General features: G+C 36.9%; 1 protein-coding gene across 1 annotated transcript in view; it reads right to left on the bottom strand.

Moving 5' to 3' along the window:
- Positions 1 to 18,355, bottom strand: part of EIPR1 (EARP complex and GARP complex interacting protein 1) — a 77,393-nt gene that overhangs the window by 7,238 nt on the left and 51,800 nt on the right. Inside the window, exons 6-8 of the mRNA XM_032104519.1 lie at positions 12,178 to 12,314; positions 8,743 to 8,910; positions 7,369 to 7,536 (exon numbers count right to left, since the gene is read on the bottom strand). Coding sequence (XP_031960410.1) covers positions 7,369 to 7,536; positions 8,743 to 8,910; positions 12,178 to 12,314 — 473 coding nt within the window. The remainder of the gene's footprint in view (positions 1 to 7,368; positions 7,537 to 8,742; positions 8,911 to 12,177; positions 12,315 to 18,355) is intronic.

Below are 18,355 nucleotides of genomic sequence, written 5' to 3'. Positions count from 1 at the left end.
ATCAATAAAGCAGCAACATGTACTGCAGCATCCAAAAATGAATCCTGAAAACCATAGCACTGGATTCTGGAATAGCCCATGGATGCACTTTCCTTTTGACTTCAAGAGAAAATTGTTTCTGGTAATATTAGACAACATACTATTTGCTTTTTCACTCTCTTAAAAAAGCCTGAATTCAAGTATGTTTATTCTTGAACACAATTTTTATACGTAATAATTGGCCATTCATACTATTCCAAACATACTATTTTTTATTCAAAAAAGAGCTTTCTGAACTGCTTCTACAGGAAACCAAGAAAGGCATACTTTTACATAACAGGTTTCATAGATGTCCTAATATGAAAAATAAATTAAGGAAGGTATACTTGCTGATGAGGGTTAAAGAAAGAAATAGTACAAGAAAACCAGAAGCTTTTAAAGAAAATAGTCCTGGAACTGAAAAGTTCTGCTGTACTACATTTTGCCCAGCTTCTTACACATCCAAAAAGTGAAGTCCAGAATCCTGGCATTGCCCAAAACAGAAACTATTAAACTTGTTTTAATTAATTAGGTCTCTTGGTTGATTCCATACCATAATTCTATGACTCCTAGGTTTCTCCAGGACATTAATACCAAAAGCAAAATAGCATCAAAATTAACACTAGTGACAGCTATGTGAAAATATCCTGAAAGCCTGCCTCAGCATGTTTGGCAAATACTTTTCAAAATATCAGCGCTGACAAATCTCTCCTCTGAAGTCACAGAGGCATATACAAAGGTGTTATGTTAGATTGTACAGTTCATATGTAATATTGTGAAACACATGATTTATTATTCAAAAAACTCTAAACAACATTTCTACTACAAAAAGTAGAAACCACCAACTTCTTTAGACAGAATTTTGAAGAAAGTGTCTTTCTACAGAGAGGGCAGCCACCATTTTCTTTCTGGTCCATTCTGATGGCTGAAGATGTTTCTGCATGTAAACAGCTCATTAAAAACTTCACGATCTCAAGTGAGATTCTCTCTACTGGAAGGACTAATCACATCTCTCAGCTTTAAATATAAAATGTTGAGAAGTGCTTGTGTTAGATCATCTGTTTGTATCAAAGGACATTATGGCTAACATCTATGACAAAAAAGATGGAAACTAAGCATTCAGGAAAAACACTAAACCAGTATTTTCGAATAGGAATTTCTGGTACAATCTTCAAAGGAAAACAAAGATAATGATAATCTTTGAAGATATCACCAAGAAATGTAGCATAAGGGAGAAGGCAGCATACTTACCTTAGGAACAAGTTCTACCAGTGAGTGAAAATAGCAAACATCTTAAGCCCACAAACCCCAAAGAAAGCTAAGGGAGCTGGGAGCTTACACTACAAAATTAAAGTTCAAGGATGGCTTCCTTTCCAGGACCAATGTATGAGCTCAAAATGTTATTGACTATATAAATCATTCAATTGTTATGGATACAGAATAGGCTCTTTCTCTTAAAGAACAAGTCCTTCATTATCAGTTGAGCCTTGTCACAAAGTTCTGGCCACAGAAGTCATGAAGAATGAAAACATTGCTGTAGATGCAGCATGTATCTTGCTGCTGGTACTCCTATGATAGCAAATAGTCTTCTCATGCTGTGTATCACCAGCATACCAAACAGAAACCTACGCAGTCCAAAATTTAAACCTATAAGGCAAACAATATGAATTGGAATGACAGAAGAAAAGGAATCCTGATTGGCAAGTAAAAATGGCCACACTAAACTGTAAGAAGCTAGTAGCTTTCTTTTATTGTTAGAAAGAGAAATGTAGAATTAAAATGACTACCAGAATAATTTAATACAGTAACATCTAGAGTCACTCACTAACATCAGGATTTTGGATAACCAAAGACTAAAGAAAGGATATAAGACAGTCAACATCTCCCTTAGGAGGAAGACAGTTCCCATTGCTCTCCTAATACCTTACAGGGAGCTGACAGTCACCTTCAGGAGATTTAGTATTCAGGCAAGTTCAGTGTTGCAGGGAGAATGTTCTTGCAACAACAGGGTACAAAGCCACTAAAGAAAGAGGTCAAGAAGCCTGACAAGTGATTGCATCCACAGATGTGGAATTATCCCATGTTTTAAAAGTTTTGTTCAAACTTAGGCATTGAAAAGCACTTCTCATGTTCTTATCCATGCACATTAGCTTTGTTCTGGGGATGAAACCTAAATGAACCCCAAGTACTCACCCTCATCTGTTCTATTTTCCTTTATTTTCTACACTTTTTTCTACCTCTGGATCAAGGTGCTTGAAACAGAAGTAGCAGAGCATTTCATTCACCATTTCTCAGATGGTTTTTTTTTCCACATTTGAACTGTCCATTAAACAACCTGGACTGAGAGTTTGACCAGAATACAACATAGCTATATGGCCACATGCCTACACCTCTTCTCTGTGAACAGCTCCATCCTATTCTTAGACTACCTATTTTCAATAGTGGCTTTGGGCTTCTGTAAGAGCCTAATAATAAGAGAAAGGCTCCAAAGAGTGCTTCGTCATTATGACTGCTCAACACCTGAAAGGCTTCAAAAGTGCTTTTTCATTATGACTGCTCTAAACCTGAAAAACTCCAGAAAATGCCTCATCATTCTGTCTGCTTATCATTCTACAGGCAATTTGGACCGTGGGTAGCCCACCTTGAGGCCCATAAAAAGGAAGGTGGAACTGGTGCAAGTCAAATGGAAAAGTGAGGGGCAGAGTCCCTGACCTTTGCCTTTCCCCCCCACCACCACCATCGCCTGCTGCGAGACTTTCTGAGGCCTCCTGAGGAGACCCCCCCGAACCTGCACCCCTGGACCAGAATCACGAGTGAGTTGTGGAACCCCTGCCCTGCTCCTGTGTCCCGTGGGGAGAGCACTGTGAGTGGGCCAAGGCTCGGCTGCGGGCGGCTGCTTTCCAGCCAAACTGCTCCCAAGATCAGAGAAGGCAGATCAGACGCTTCAAACTGCTTCGCTCCCCCCACCCCATCTCGGCAGCACTAAAGGTAGCACAGTGTGGTGGTGACCTATCCTATGCTTTTCTTTTTAAGTAACCTTGGCTTTTTCTAACTTTCCTCTACTCTTCTCTTTCCTTCTCTTTGCCTCTTTTACCATTAAATAAAATACATCCATTTTTTGGCATCAACATCTAACCTCGTTTGGTTTTAATCTCGTTTCTGGGAATATTTTGAACCTTCTAAGTTCTTTCCAGTTTATGTATAGAGACTTAGCTTGCTTTGCTTTTCTGGGTTTAAACCGGATCGTTACAGCTTCCCATGCAGAAAGCACCGAAGCCTTTCTTAATTCAGTGCAAGAAAACAAACACAGTTGGCGTGTTTCTCCTAGACACATTTCACAAAAGCTGTGCATGCACATCTGGCATGTTTTGGAACAAACAAAAACACAGTTAGTGAGAACAGATAAACTCAAGAATATGGCTGATAACAAAGGAAAACCCTACATGGAAGAATCAGAAGTCTCCAAAGATTATTCAGAAGGCAGTAAATGTCCCTGAACTGTGAATAGTCAGGGGATAGGAGCATATACCCAGGGGAAATACATCTCCTTTTCCTATTGCTATACTTTTTCCTCCTGACTACTATGAGATATATGACACAGGCTAGGGAGACCTCTAACATGATACAGGGAAGCTGCCTGCTCTTCCATTTTTATAATGGATGGGAGAAACAACAGCAGCAGTTAAAAAGTAGGGAAAAGACAGCAAACTAGTTGCTCTGATCTAAACCAGCAATTAAGAGGAACTGGCAGTCACTTGATTTCAACAAGAGACAGATCCTCATGCAACAGTCCTAGAACATTGCTTACGCAAGCATGTTCTGGTCTCTAAGATGGCAGCATAGGCCCAAGATGTCAACACATATATAGACAAACACTGAAAGAAGAAACCACTAACAAGAAATTCTTAGTAAGAATGGAATACAGCAGTTTTTAGTTTGTCTATTCATTATGCAATGAAGTTGAATTCTTTTCTTTTGAAAAAAATTATCTCCAAATACTTATTTTCAGTTGGGAACCTTAAAAACTAGACAACTACTGCAGCAAATCTGGCAAGAATAATTGAGTGGGTAGACTCATGCATAGTTCTACATGGTTGAACAAGGAAGGGTTAAACTGACATACTATTTTTGGTTTGTGCCCAACCAAGAAATACAGTAAAAATTAGGAAATTTACTCTGAAAGATATTAAAAATTAACAAGACTTAAAGATTTCAGGAAGGAGTCTTAACTGTGTAGAACAGTATTAGAAGTCAATGTTTTCAAAATATGGGGACTTTACTAAGTAGAACAAACAACAAACCTTTAAAGATGTAACTGGCACATACTCATCATTTTTATATTTAATCAAAGGAGTATTTTTACAAGTTATTGTATTCAGGACAAATAAAATGCAGAAAGAGTCTTTTCCTTTCTTTACAATTGATATTTCAACTTTCTGAGAGAGGTATGGCACTCAGTCTGAAGGTGACTGGCCAGATGCTCTAGTTGTCCAAATACATGCTCTTCCTGGTGTATTTCAAGATACACCTGAAACAGACATTCTCTTTATTCGTATTTGTGTGCTGTTTAATAACAAATCAGATGTCCTCCAAAACAGGATAAAAATGAACCTTGTGAGAATATAATACCTTCTTGAAAGTCTAGAACATACCCAAGCAAAAAAAAAAAAACAACCCAAAAAAACCCACACCCCTGCTGCACCAAGCCATACAGTGAAAACCTGTATTTTATAAAAGAGACAGTACCCATGGAATGGTGCAAGACTCTTCATAGAGGTCTCCAGGAGGGCATCATAGTCAAAATATTTGACTAGTGGTTGACTAACAAGAAGTATTCCCAACAGCTGTTTGCCCTCTTCATTTGTGCACTCAGAACTAAAGAGACATTGATTTGGCAACAGTTCAAGGCCAGTGAGCAGCTTGCAAACATCCTTTGGACTCAACTTGTAACAAGAGGGCGGAAGGGGGAGCCTAAAACAAGACTTTCACAGTACCAAGCAGAGGTTACAAAAGCTGATGCGCTTTCCCAGGTTTTACAGAAAACAGATGAGTAGCTGAAAAGCACATATTTAAAATGCAAATGCAGAATTGATACTCTTGTAGCCTCTGGGAACAGGCAAGGGCTCTACATCACTGCTATACAAGTCATTCACGATGGGGTTTACATCCAACCCATAGCCATAGGAAAAGATGCATTATATTTGTTGTATTGCATTGGATGACCTTGGATTCAAAAATTCCCATTCTATAATGACTTGTGTTTCAGTGAGGCAACCTACACAGTCTACAATCCACAGAAATTCAGAATTCCAGATAACCTACTACACAGTGTCTGTCAGAATGTTATTTACTTGTGTTATTTTTAATGCATTCCCACCATATAAAAAACAAATGTGGTCTCTTTCTCATTTCCACTAATGCTATTTATCTTCCATCCTGAACAGAATAAATTGCAATCTCCAGCCAAAGATAAGGAAGCAGAAGATGTCCCTGACTGTGGCAGGGGGGTTGAGACTAGGTGATCTTTAAGACCCCTTCCAACACAAACCATTTTCTGATTCTATATTTAAAACACTGTAACTCAGTTACATTCTAGAAAGTAAGTACATACTGTTGATGTGAGCAAATTTTTAGGTACTTAATTTGATACTCCTTGATTTTTCAGGCACTTAAAACATGTAGAGAAAATCTTTTCAAGAAATCCTATACATTTAAAATTAGCCATTTCTATATATGGAATAACTTTCTTATTTAATATTAAAAAAAGAATAGTTCCCAGGTCCTTTAAATGAAGCCAAAACACCAAAATTATATGGAGCAAAACTACATCTTTAATAATAAAATAAGGTTCAAGAGCAACCTTAAAAATGCAATTAGAGAAGTAACCTAAACTGTATTTAAAATTTTAGCTGAAACATCTAGCCAGCACAGCTGAGCAACTAGGGGATGTTTTTTGTAATTTCCTTGTTCCTTATCACATCCGACTATTCTTCATTTTAAAAGCTCATTCAGGAATTAATCTGCCTATATCATTGCAGACAGCTTTGCAGAGCTGTCCAGAGAAGGGCAATGGAGCTGGCGAAAGGTCTAGTGAGTAAGTCACATAAGGAGTGGTTGAGGGAGCTGGGGTTGTTTAGTCTGGAGAAGAGGAGGCTCATGGGTGACCCTACTGCTCTCTACAACTGCCTAACAGGATATTGTAGCCAGCTGGGGACTAGTCTCTTCTCCCATGCAACAAGTGACAGGAGATGACACAGCCTCAAGCTATGCCAGGGTAGGTTTAGGTTGGACAGATCTCTTCACAGAAAGGGTGATTAGAAATTGGAATGGGCTGCCCAGAAAAGTGATGGAATCACCATCCCTGGGGGTGTTCAAGGAAAGACTGGATGTGGCAGTCATCGCCATGGTCTAGTCGACATGGTAATGTTCAGTCATAGGTTGGACTCTGATCTCAGAGGTCTTTTCCAACCTAATTAATTCTGTAATTCTGTGGTTCACTTTGTAAAGGAAGAGTTTGCTGAAGATCACCATGAAAGCTAGTCACAAAATTAGAAAGCCTCAGCCCAACCTCAATCTACAGAACTCCCTATATATACATATATACACTTGTAAAGACATGTAAAAAGGGAAACAAGCATAATATACTGCACAATAAAAAAGATGAAAGCACATAAAAATTGAATATAAAAATTATTATTTTAGCATTTCAGTTAATTCTTCACTAAAACCCCATCCCTTCAAAATTCACAAGGAAAATATGTGATTCCACACAAACCAAATGGATGGGTTTACAAATGTTTGCCAATAGCATGCACTATTCTCTACCAAGAGTGTTGAAACCAAGCTTCTGGTTCGCTTGAACTAGGTCTGATGAGTTACTGGGTTCCAGAGCAGTCACAGATATTAAGAGAAAAAAAAAAAAAAAAAAGTGTTTATACTTCCTTTCTTCTGCCTGTGCAGAAGCTCATCATTAGACAGGTAACACTTCCTAAGGGTTACAACACATACACAGAAAATACAAAAGCATATTTTCAAATTCTCAACCCAGATTGTTCTACATGCTTGACTTGAACCCAAGCTCCCTTAAAGTGAATCTTTTCACCAATCCAGTGGACTTTAGAAGTGATCCTCAGCATCACCATTCCCCTCCTACCAGTGAACATGGAGTGACCATGCCAATCAGATTTAAAGAGTGTATTCCACCCAAGTCTGAATAAAGTGGGAATTCAAACTACTTACCTCAAAGACATGTATACAAAAATCCTAGTCAGAAAAAAAAAATAACATGTAAACCATCACAATGAAAAGACAAATTATAAGCATCTGCATAAAACTCAGGAAACTTCATACTTCTCTTCTTGATGCTGGTCCTCTTGGTCACTGAGTTCATCATCATCTACCATATGCCCAAATGGTTCAGAAGAAATTGATACCATATTAGACAGGATAACTCTGCTATCACTGCTTCCTGTAAGGATCAGCTGATCATGAGAATGATTGTATCTGACATTCCAGACCCTAAAAACGTTAAAGCAGAGAGAACAAGAAACTATTCATAGTAGGTAGTACATCACTGTTAAACAATTTTTTTTTAAGGGCAGCACTAAAAATTCATCTTTTCAATGTTTTAAATATGCATAGAAGTAACATGCCTCATTCCAAAGACATTTTTTGCCGTCTTCATTTGGCTTTTAAGCTTCCATGTAATCTGTTTTCTATGAGGTGTCTTTAAAAATTCAACAAGTAAGTTTAAAAAAAAATAAAATAAATCACACCATTCAGTGGTATCATTCCTTGAGGGTACATGCCAATTCATTGTTGACTTAAGTCCTAAATATAAAAATTTCCCCAAAGCAAAATATGGATTAAAAATAGCCTGTTAAGCAAAAATCTCACAACATTCTTACAATGAAGTTTAAAATAGATCCTAAAACAAATGCAGGATTATATTTCTCTTCAAGTTTTACATTTTACGTATTAAGTTAATACCAAATGTCTTATTGTTCTTGTTTTCTTCTTTTTCTTTGAATATTCTGAAGAAAAAAATTTAAAATAATGTTTTTGTTAATTCCCATCTTCATTCCCCTTAAAATAGCTTTAGGGTCTGGATTTATTTTGCAAGAATTACTCCAATCCAAATTTTATAAAATATAAATAATTCATCTTTTCTTAAGCACTGAAATTTGCAGCCATCAGACAAGATTCTCTCCTTACTCCAGCCACAGGCCAGTGCAGTAGATACAGGCTCTAAATCTCAGAGAATAAAATTACTCACTTGCATATTTTTGAGTTAAGGACTGTGAAGAGCATCAAAAAAATGGAGCTGCATTACTGAACATTTCAACCATCTGACAACAGAAGGATGGATAGCAGCTGCTTTACTGCACATCAGGTGCAGTACATCAGGCTCCATTTGGGAAGGCACACCTGTGTCCCAGCAGGGGCCCATGGGCCAAATTCTGTGCTGTGCGTCTCAAAGGTCTACCCCACCTCCCAACAACGTTAACAACAGTTTCTTGCCAATTAGACTAACGTTGTCTAAACTCTTAATTTACAATTACACAAGGAACATTGGCATGTTAAAATTTTTCCTCTGTGCAAAAAAATTATGTACAATAGCACAAACATAGTCAGTTTGCATTGTTCCTAAACGATAAAATAATTAGCTGAATAAATTATATAAACCATCCACCCGCAAAACAGCATGCAGATAATTTGTTCTACCAGTGGGAATGCTCCTCTAGTGTCTTCACTGGTTCAGTGACATTTCTTGTGTCCCAGAATTTCACCTTGCAGTCATCTCCACAGCTAGCCAGGTAGTACTGCTTATTGGGATTAAAGTCCAGGTCTCGTACCAGCTGTCCATGTGCATTTTCTATACAATATATCTGCCTATAAAACATTAAAAAAATTATGTGGTCTATAAAAAGCACTCCACCTACAGGAATCTGTTTCCCTGGAAACTTGCATAATCCCCTTAGCACCCACAGACCTAGAGCTCCCATTCCAGCTGCTAACAATAGTGACTCGTACAGATTTCTCAGCTTGCCTTGAAGCTTTGCTCCTTCCATGTTTGTTTCCATTAGGATCATCTGGAGTTAAAAGGAAACAGTAGTCCCAGATGATTCTAGTACAACTCTGTAAAAACTGTTATAAATGTCTGCTACTAAACCACATTAGTTTCAGATAAGAACTTCTCTGCCCCTAAGCAGTTATACTAATTCCCTGTATATGAAATCTACTTCTCCCTCAGAAAAAGCTGAGATGCAAAGGTTGCAACAGATATCAACAACAGCTTTTTATTACTGCTCCATATTGAATTTACCTTCTTGAGCTCTTGCATTTATCACTAATTTACCTGTGGCCCTTAAACTCCTCAGCCAGACGCATACTCATCCATCTGGACCACTTCAGAAAACATCTGCAGTACTGCTAACAGCCTAGCACGTCTATTCAAAACATCATGCGCCATCAGTTTGTTTCCCTACCTTGCCTCTTAAAGTTGGGGTTTGTCTGGGCTTTTCTTGTTTCCACTATTGTGTCACCAGTTTTCTCAAAGCCACCAATACATCATCTAAAGTTCTGCTTAGACTTGACCGTCTCCTACAATCTTCACTAGAACTTTTCAACACTTCATGAGCTTTTTGTTTTTCTTTAAATGAAAAATGTTTCCCTGCAGTAAACATACTGACCAAAATTTCCTATTTCTTGTGAAGACTACATATTTTTATGGTCTTCTGTCACAATCAGATAGTCTCTTGCTGTTAATTCCTAACTCCTAATACAAAGTGAAATAGCTCCATAAGGAGAGATTCAAAGTGTATCAGGCCTATAACAAGCCCTATCCTGACAGCTGTGGCAGTCACCAGTGAAATTACTAAGGTATCTAGCATCAACACTCTTCTCAGAGTTTGAGAGGCTAAGGATATCATTCAGGTATGCCTTTCTACCAGGTATTGTAGGAGTGGAATTCAAACTTCCACTTATTTTCTTAGGATATGTATATGGCAAAAATTTTAAGTCTCAAGCATGTTTGCTGCAGTAAAACACTTCTTTCCTTCTTTATTGCACCTTTCACTTTTTTCTTGCATTGCTCATAGAGATGTGTGTAAGGGCTTAAAAATACCACTGTCCACTGTATCTTCAACACTACTCACCATGAAAGCCTTTATCCCAACTTAACTATTATTCTGACCATTTGATCCCTTTCCTCCCAAAATATGAATATATATTTCTTCACTTTTCACCCTACCTACAGCAATAATACATACACTAAATTTCCCACTTACATCATAAGATTTATGCCAGACCACATGAACATTTTCTCCAGCTATTGACTCCGCCTCCTCATATTATTCTTCTTACATATTATTTAGAGTTTAGCCTTGGAGTCTGAATTTTCCTGATAAAATTCTCTCTCTAAATCCAATCAGCCTAGTGTCTGTCTCCTCTGCTTCACAAGCTCTTCTCTGATTAAGACTGCTTCTTAGTCTAGTCTAGGACTCTTCCTACCAATCTTTTTTTTCTTCTCCCCTTCTTTGTTTGCTATGTCCAAAAGAATATACTCCCTCTATCTTGCAGCTATCATAACCACACTGCAGGAGCAGCTATTCTAGCTTCTTCAAGTATCTCTCTTCACTTTGCTGGTAGACCAGTTTTCTGCCCTTGATTCCTCCCTCCCCCATCATTTCATGCTTCTTATACTGCCAGAGTTTATATTGCCCTGATTTTAAACTCCTAGCCTAACTAATTATTATGAAATATTTACATATAGACATATTACAGAGTAATGGAAGATGAGACTTACTCTTGCACATACTTTTTGAGTATATTGCAAACAGCCTTTTGGCACGGCCTAGTAATCAAACTGGTTTAAGGACTATCTACTCTGAGCCCCACTTGAAGTAAATAGAATTGTGGGGCTTGTTTCTGTTAACCAAGGTACCCCTTTCACTGTGGATCCAGACTATAATACCCAGACTATAGAAGTTACTCAGAGAATTCCTTTAATGCAAGATAGAGATGCTTTTTCTAATAAGACAGAGCATGAAGCAGAGTTTACAATATTTAATATTTTCACTTCAAAAAACAGGCTTTAGTTTCAAGATCTGCATGCTATGTGTTAGAAACAGGAGGATTACAAAAACATTACAAAAATAATAAAACCCATTCTCCTTTGTCCTCTCTTTCCACTCTTGTACACTTCATTTAAAAGTGTCTTTATAAATCTAAGTATACACATCTACATAAAGTTAGATTTTTATGTATCACTTTACAAGGCAAAGAACAGGACCTTCAAACTTCATGATAAGCATATAGGAAGTGACTTTTAATTATTGTATTTTTAGCTTTCCTTAATTAAATAAATCTTTTTGGCAAAAATACACAAGACTAGCAAATAAGGGATTTATTGCTACAACTCTGAGCTGGCAGGAACCACTGAACTAAATTTAAAGTCATCGCCCTTTAAGGCAATGAAAGTTATTACAAGACATCAGTCTTCTCGGTTTAGTGATAAATTACTATGTGCTAAGGGGATAAAGTGTATTTTAAAAAAGCTTGCAGAGGCTTTAGTAGTCATGGCAACAGATGTGCACAACATCACTCCTTTGCTTACCAAAATCACAACTAAGCAGGGGGGAAAACGCCTTATTAGGTATATTCAAAGCTTTTATTTGGTTATGATTTTGATAGATTCAGTGATTTCTTATAACTAGTAAGCTACAATCTTTAGTATAGAACACTTTGTTAAAATCAGAAGCGAAGAGAAAACTTGACCTGTGAATTGCCTTCAAAGATTAAAGTCATCTTTAAATGCTATGAAGACAGTTCATAGCATAGTCAGGACTGTTGTTAAACCATTTTCAGGCTGAATTACAAAACAGCTTCATTCAGGTAATCCTTATGTATTGAACAAATCCTTGTGAGACTAGTATATAGTTCAATAAAACTCAATATACAGGTCAGAATTGAAGCTGAGGGGGAATACCAGAGAAAACTCTTTGCTAAATTGTAACTATATGAGGTATGCAAGCTTTTCTATTCTTTTTATAAGGTTTGCCATTTTTCTTATCATTTTAAAAAAAAGAAAGTGCTAGGAACAATGCAAAAATCTCTCTCCAAAGGAGATAAGAGAACATGACTGCAAGCTCTCATTACCTCATGCTTCGCGTGTCCCACCCTCGGACAGTGGTATCATTGGCTGTGGCAATCTGGGTACAGTTGTGGTGTGGACTCCATCTTCCCGAAGTAAATTTTAATTGTCCTTTCCCTTCCAAGGCTGTGGAACTAGAGAGCTAGAATAATGAAACAAAGCTGGCAATGTTTCTAAATGTAACACTAAAATGAAACCAGTTACAATGAAGACAAAGCTGTTCAATAGCCTATTGCTCCAAGGCAGACTACCAAATCCGAACATTCAACAAAAAAAAAAAAAAAAGAAAAAAAAAAAGTAAAAAACCCCCAACAAATAAAAGCTAGAGCTGATTTTCCACCAGTAATTTTTAAAAAGGTGTATGCAGTGTAATGTATGCAAAAATATTGTAAGTACCGTGCTTTCTATAAAACAGTTTCAGATTATTGTTGAAAGAGTAGAAAGATAATATGGGCACATTGCACAGAGTTGCAGCTGCCACACACACACACATTTAGCTTCATTAACAGTCTTACAAGACTTTTTCCATGTCAAAATGCCAGATTTTAGCTGTAGTAACAATTACGGTGTCAAAAGACTCTTTTCCATAAATGTATAGTAGCTTTTAAAAATAAATAAATCAAGGCCCAGGTGCCCACGTTATCACATACATGCCTGTTAAAATAATAGTAGATACTAGATAACAAATCTACAATCTGTGAGATATAAAAGTTTCAGTTCCAAAACCAGGCTTGCATGTCGTGGAGTAGGTAGGTCTGCATCTCCACAGTTAATGAAAAGAAGGCCCAAAGTAATCAACTTTGTCTTTGAAGTTGTATAGCAAGTTGTCCCCCCATTTCACGTGAACATGGGGGAAATCGAAGCTGCCGACACTGCAAATTACTTTTACTTCCAATCACTTACTGAAACTGCTTAATATCTAAAGAGAAGGAGGGAAACCAAAATATTTGCATTTAATCAGATATAAAATTTACACAAATTTCAAGCAGCTACACAAACAGCAGACGTATTGGTCATCTTTCACACAATTTTCATATTTCAAAATGTTTCATTGTGAAACATTTTGTATTTCACAAAAGCAGATTACTGCACTGGATCCTATTGGATCCTAATGCAACATAAATATTCTATTTAATAGTAGATTTCTCAGTGGAAATATTATGCTTTGATAGATGAAAAAGACTAAAACATACAAACTGTTTACATAAACTTTAACTGACATCAACAGAAAAATATGCTGTTCACACAACACTGCTTAAATCTATTTGTATATTGTATAAATGTTCATGCATGTATTTTGCTGAATTTTTATTACTACCACTCCAACAAGAATATCAAATTTCTTTAGCATTATGATTAACAATCTAGAAATTACAAACAGATTTTTTTTAAAAAAAGAACGTGGAATTCCCAGCATGTAAGATCATATATTGCTCATATGTTAATGAATAATGTAACACTGTGGCCAAACCTACTCCTCTAACACCATTCCTCCTTTAGAACAAATACTGTCTGAAAGCCTTTCTACAACTTGCAGGTCATTAATAGAAATTAAAAAACACTGCATAGGACACTGGACACAGGATAATATAATTCACTTTTTATTTTTTGACACATACTAGATTCCAGGCACAAAAGAATATTCATAGCTTGTGTAGGTCACTTCAAAAATTAAACTAAGTTTCTTTAGTAAGCAGACTTGGCCATTCAAAGCTCAGACCAGGGGGAAGGAAGCAAATGTTAACACTGACAGTACGACAGTACCAAAAGAGAGTATATTTTATCAGGTATTTCAAAAATCTGCTCTTGAGATGGAAAACATCACATACTCAAAACATGACTCAGGGCAGAGGATCTTTGTCAGCAGTAGACAATACTTTCTCCAGCATTCCAGACATATATTTACTCATTTCAACTTTTATAATGTAAACTACTATAAAATGATCAAATTTTTCTTCTTTGCAGTCAAAAGTTTAGGGTTGAGGCCAGCACACACATATTGTGCTATTTCTTACCAACATATATAAAAAAAAAAAAATCACATATATGGGCCAATTCATCCTTGCCTTCACAAGCAATTAATAAATACTTGCAGAAATTAAAAGACATCTTTCCTTATACAGATGTCCAGCTATGTATGCAGCCAAGTTCTTAATCAACTCAATCTTCTTTTCCATGCTGTCTATGAACCTGAAAGCAACTGCAAGGATTTAAAGGACCATTTGGAGATAAAGAAGAGAAATTTTCATGAATAAAAAGGAATCCTTATGTAACAGAAGGAAGTCTGCAAGTTTCCTCCCTGGAAATCCAAGAAATAAAGGAAACAAAGTTGGTAGTTCAGAATCACAAATGCAGGTTCAAAAAAACCTTAGCCGTAAGTTTAATTCATACTCTAATATATGGACAGGTAAGCAAGGACTCTTTATCTTGAACTCTTTCCTCCATTTCTTTAAATGCAGGAAAACTGACTACAAAAAGGGAGGAAAACATTACACAGGTGTATTTTAAACATTATTCTTGCATGAGGATTAGGATCTGTGCTGCCCTGAAGATGAAGACATGAAGGTGTGAGGGCCACACTGGATACTGAAGGTAAACAATTCATGGTATTATTTTATAAACACAAAATGGGACTTACATTAAGGAAGAAGGAAAGGAATAGAGTCTACTTTTAGACAACAAAATTAGGAATTACTCTTGCAATGCACGAGGATCACACTGATTTCAGAAAAGAACTCTAGAGAAAATGAAATCTTGAACAGTGTAAAATGGTTATCAGAGTATGGATGGATTTAACACTATTCCTAAATGCTTAGCTGGAACAATGCCTAAATCTAGTGACGCAAGAACAAAAATAAAAGGGCAGCATGATATTATAGTACAGTTGCATAAGAGCAACACTTTGAAATAAGAATAAAATGCTCTGAAAAAAATTAAGCAATGTAAAATGATTAGAACTGTTTATGTTATCCTCAATGAAGGAAGGGGTTTTACAAAAACAAAATAACAAAACATGAAAAAATGTCTGTCCTAGGATATCCTAGATACCAGTCCTAGGAAGGACTGATTTCTGTGTATTCAAATGAAAATATCAATTACTCCAACTTATTTTAGTCAAAATATTAAGGACTGAGGTTGATTTTTCTGCTTCAAAATTTGATTATATAAGGGCTGACTGGGAAAGAGGAAAGGACAGGCAGTATCCTTCAAAAAAAACCACCAAAAGCCAATATATAATATATGTTAAAGGGTACAGAAATTATCTAGAAAAACCACAAGCAGCATGGAGACAGCGAATCAACTGTTCATGTTCTCTTCCAAGAAAAGAGCTATGGGCCACCGAGGGAAACCTGCAGAAGATTAAACAGGAAACAAAAGAAAGTGATTCTTTACTCAGTGAACTCCTTGACAAAAGATACACGGATACATAAAGCTTGAATGTGACCAATACACGGATACATAAAGCTTGAATGTGACCAAGAACAGAACAGGAAGGTACTTGGAAGAATGATACATTAAGGGCTACATTTAGTAGACAAAACCAAGCAGACTATTTTGAGATTGACATTAAAAAGGCATGAGTGTTTTTCTGACTTGATATTGACAGAAACAGAAATGTTGATGAGGATTGTAAATTGACTTGAATTCCTCCAACTGCAGGCAACCATGCCACATAGTCCTTTCATAACTGCTCTTGACTCCTGAACCATCTTAAAACTGTATGCCTTTTCAAATAGCCTCAGTTATTCTCAGAATAGCTAAGTAACAGAATCCACATATTTTTAAGTGCTGAGTTTCTGCATTACACTAAGAAAATATTTTTATTCCTCAAACACAACTTTTCTGCTTTATTTTACAAAAATTACACTAAACATCAAGCTCATCCTCTGAAATATGTTGTTATTCCTATATGCTGATGATGCATTCCAAGTTCTGTCAACAAAAATTTTTATTATTTCATTCCGACTTCTATTCTATTGTTAAGGATGCCATTAAATAAAATTGATTCCAACTCTAAGAACTGGTTTCTATTCTCATTCTGATCCAGTAATTTCCCTTTTATTTTTCTTCAGACAGTTTTCTTCCCTCCTATAGCTAATCTATGTTTATTCTAGTTGCAGTAATAACGGGGCACTAAAAAATTCTCCACTAAATTCCACAAGGTATTTCCTGTCTTGAGAAACAGCAGCTATCTTTCCAAGAAAGCATCTCATGCTTATTCTTAACATCCTCTATATTTGGATATGTCACTTTTATCCAGATAGCCTGTGAAATCTTCCCCAAAATATATTCTGCCTTGCCTGGAATGCCACTGCCTGGTATTATCTGTTGTTGTGAACCAAGACCACATGAATGCTGCTAAATAATCCAGAAGGGACAAGAAATCTAGAAGGAATCTAATTAATAATTTGGACTAAAATGATCAAAACCACACCTCTATTTATCCCCTTTGTGAAAACATATGAAAACCAGAAAAATATCTAGATTTTAATATCTCCATTTCTTTCTGTTCACTCATCTGCCATGCCAAACCCACTGCATTAATCCGAGGAAGAGTTCTAGCGATTTGTCAACATCTGACCTCAAATCTGTACACAGAAATATTAACTGTCATCTTCTCAGCAGACTCTACCCAGACCTGGTGGATTGTCTGGGCTTCTCTTGGGTCCAGCTAATGATTATAAATGGCAAAGAATAGCTAATTCAATTGCAAAAGGTAATGATGCAGTGAGCATAAGATTAGTTTCACCCCAGAAGGTAATGTCCTCAAAACAATAATAAAGGGAGTGATCAAAAGGACAGAAGCTTGCCTTAATGTAAATACAGGCAAATTAAATACTGTAAGGAGGAAACAAGTTAGCAAGAAACCTTGAGAGAAAATAAAAAACAAAACCCCAAACCAAAACCAAAATGAACCCAAACAAACCCACTGAACTGTACAGTAAATTACAGTTACAAAATGTTTCCCATCCCAAGCTGACCAGATAATTCAGAGAATGAGCACATCAATAATTTTATTACCAAGAAGCTCTGAATGTATTGGGAACTCTAAAATTCTTCAGGCTACTTTTAATGAAACAATGTGACTTGTAAATTGCAGGCAGATACAGAAAAGGAACCAAATAAGACTCTGAAGTTTTGATGACTGTAGAAAAGCAGAAATTTTGGCCTACGCAAAATTTTAAAGACAGATATTTTCAGTTTTTCATCTATATTATACCTGAATTTTAGAAAAAAAATTTCATAAACATGAAAAGTCCATAGAGTAGCATTTGGTTTACCTCTTGCCATTAAAATGGCCTATAATATGGACCTATGAGAAAAAAAAAGGAAGCAATTGAAATGTGTTGTAAAAACAGGAAGACCAGTGATGCACCAGCGTAATGAATACCTCCTTACCTCTGTTACCTGCTACAGATACAGTGGATCTGATCTTACTTTTCGTTAATGATAATGATATTATTCAACTTGAACACCATCACGTGTTTTTTACAAGAAGAGAAAACAATTCAAACACACTGACATTTCTATTACTTTAATCCTAGGCTCTTGATTTAATCAGTTATAACGCATATAAACACACAGAAGCACATGGTTATTTTACTTGTAAGTCTATAGCAATATGTATATTTTGTAAAGACATTCTCCCCTTAGCAATCCCTACAGAACATATAAGTTTACTAGTGTCGAGGAGAACATTCAGTGGAGGTAGCTCGGGGTGCAGCTGTAGTGCCAGCTGCAGATTGAGCTGCGGGTGGTGCAGAGAAATGAGGCAAGAGGCTGGGAAGAGGTGCTGATCATTTGCTCAACAAAAGGCACAGGGACCTGTGTCACCAGCTGGGTGACTGGACACTCAAGAGACACAGGAGGAGCAGAGGACTGAGAAGGAAGACCCCAGACTTTTGCTGCATAGACTGGGAGGGTGTAAAACCCCAGGGTTTTCTTTATTCAGGGTCCCTCATAAGAGGAACCAGCCCAGGCTGTTGTTTTGCTGTTGCACCATGACTTGAAGGATGGAGAGGACTGAGACTCTGCTATGGGAAATCTGGTCTGTCTGAGTGAGAGTGTGGCGTGCAGGGAGTCAAGCAGGGACCTGCTGGCCCACTGGAGCTGCTCAAAGTCTCTGACCATGGAAGTGGGACTGCCAGAGTGACTCCTGAATGGTCAGACAGGGAAGTTTCC

The sequence above is a fragment of the Corvus moneduloides genome, chromosome 3, assembly GCF_009650955.1.
Source record: "Corvus moneduloides isolate bCorMon1 chromosome 3, bCorMon1.pri, whole genome shotgun sequence".
Lineage (NCBI taxonomy): Eukaryota > Metazoa > Chordata > Aves > Passeriformes > Corvidae > Corvus > Corvus moneduloides.
This window is presented reverse-complemented; position numbering and strand designations above follow the sequence as displayed.